We start from the raw sequence: 921 nt of genomic DNA on the forward strand, positions 1-921 counted from the left end.
ATTCTAGCTCTGACAATATCTTATTCCCACATCTATTTACCCCTATTTCAGATTCCTCTGACATGCAGTGATTGCTGCTGGGAATGAGATGCTCTGTGCAAATATTGTTATCCCAGTTCACTGTCATCCCCTTCTAGAGCCGGATCTTGTTGGCTAGCTTCATCATCTAGTGTACCCTTCCCTTCATCATCAGTAATGCCAAGTTCAGTACCTCCAAGTTCCATGGTGCCTGGCACAGAGGTCTCTAATTTGATGTCTGAGTCACAGTTTGCTGCTATAACTCTGATACTGCAGCCTCTCTGCTAGCTTCTATAGCTTCTACAGAATCCACTTTACTTGGTCCTCCTAGGTCATTAATGCCAGAAGTTGTAATAAGGACACTACTCCTTGCTTCACTGTTATACAGGATCTCTGCTTCCAATGTTGGGTCCAAAGTCAGCTTCTGTAAGATCCTTACTTTCTTTTGCATCTCTCACCTCCTTCCTCCTCTATGCTGACATCTTTGTCAGCTCTGTCTATTGGCTAGGATGTACCATCTATTGGTCCAGTTTGCTAGCCAGCTTCTCCAGTCGTTTCTATGTCAGAACCTGTTGAGAGGGGTTATGTGAGAGGCTTAGAGGGATCACACAAAGAGGGGGGGTAGTGGACTCGGCTTGCTCTACTTAGCATCATTGTCTGTTGATTCAGTAGGTATATATAATATGTAGCTATGTCTCGGGTACGTCTGTTGCTTATATGCGTCATTCCATATATGTTAACACTCCCCTTCAAACATATATTAGTTTAATAATATGTTTGTTTTGTGACTATTCGTTTATTTGATTTGTAGTTATTTTTATTTTTATTTTTAGGGGTTAGTTATAGTGCTGCTACTACTCCCCTTCAAACATTTATAAGTTGGACCAGACCTATAAGATGTTT

At 41.3% G+C, this 921-nt stretch overlaps 1 protein-coding gene across 1 annotated transcript in view; it reads right to left on the reverse strand.

The window, feature by feature from the left end:
• Positions 1-107: 107 nt before the first annotated feature.
• The window catches only part of FOMMEDRAFT_150373 (uncharacterized protein), a gene marked incomplete at both ends in the record, with an annotated part of 952 nt that continues 138 nt past the window's right edge, over positions 108-921 (reverse strand). The window contains one exon of the mRNA XM_007261701.1: positions 108-244. Within this exon, the coding sequence (XP_007261763.1) occupies positions 108-244 (137 nt within the window). The remainder of the gene's footprint in view (positions 245-921) is intronic.

The sequence above is a fragment of the Fomitiporia mediterranea genome (assembly GCF_000271605.1).
Source record: "Fomitiporia mediterranea MF3/22 unplaced genomic scaffold FOMMEscaffold_1, whole genome shotgun sequence".
Classification (NCBI taxonomy): domain Eukaryota; kingdom Fungi; phylum Basidiomycota; class Agaricomycetes; order Hymenochaetales; family Hymenochaetaceae; genus Fomitiporia; species Fomitiporia mediterranea.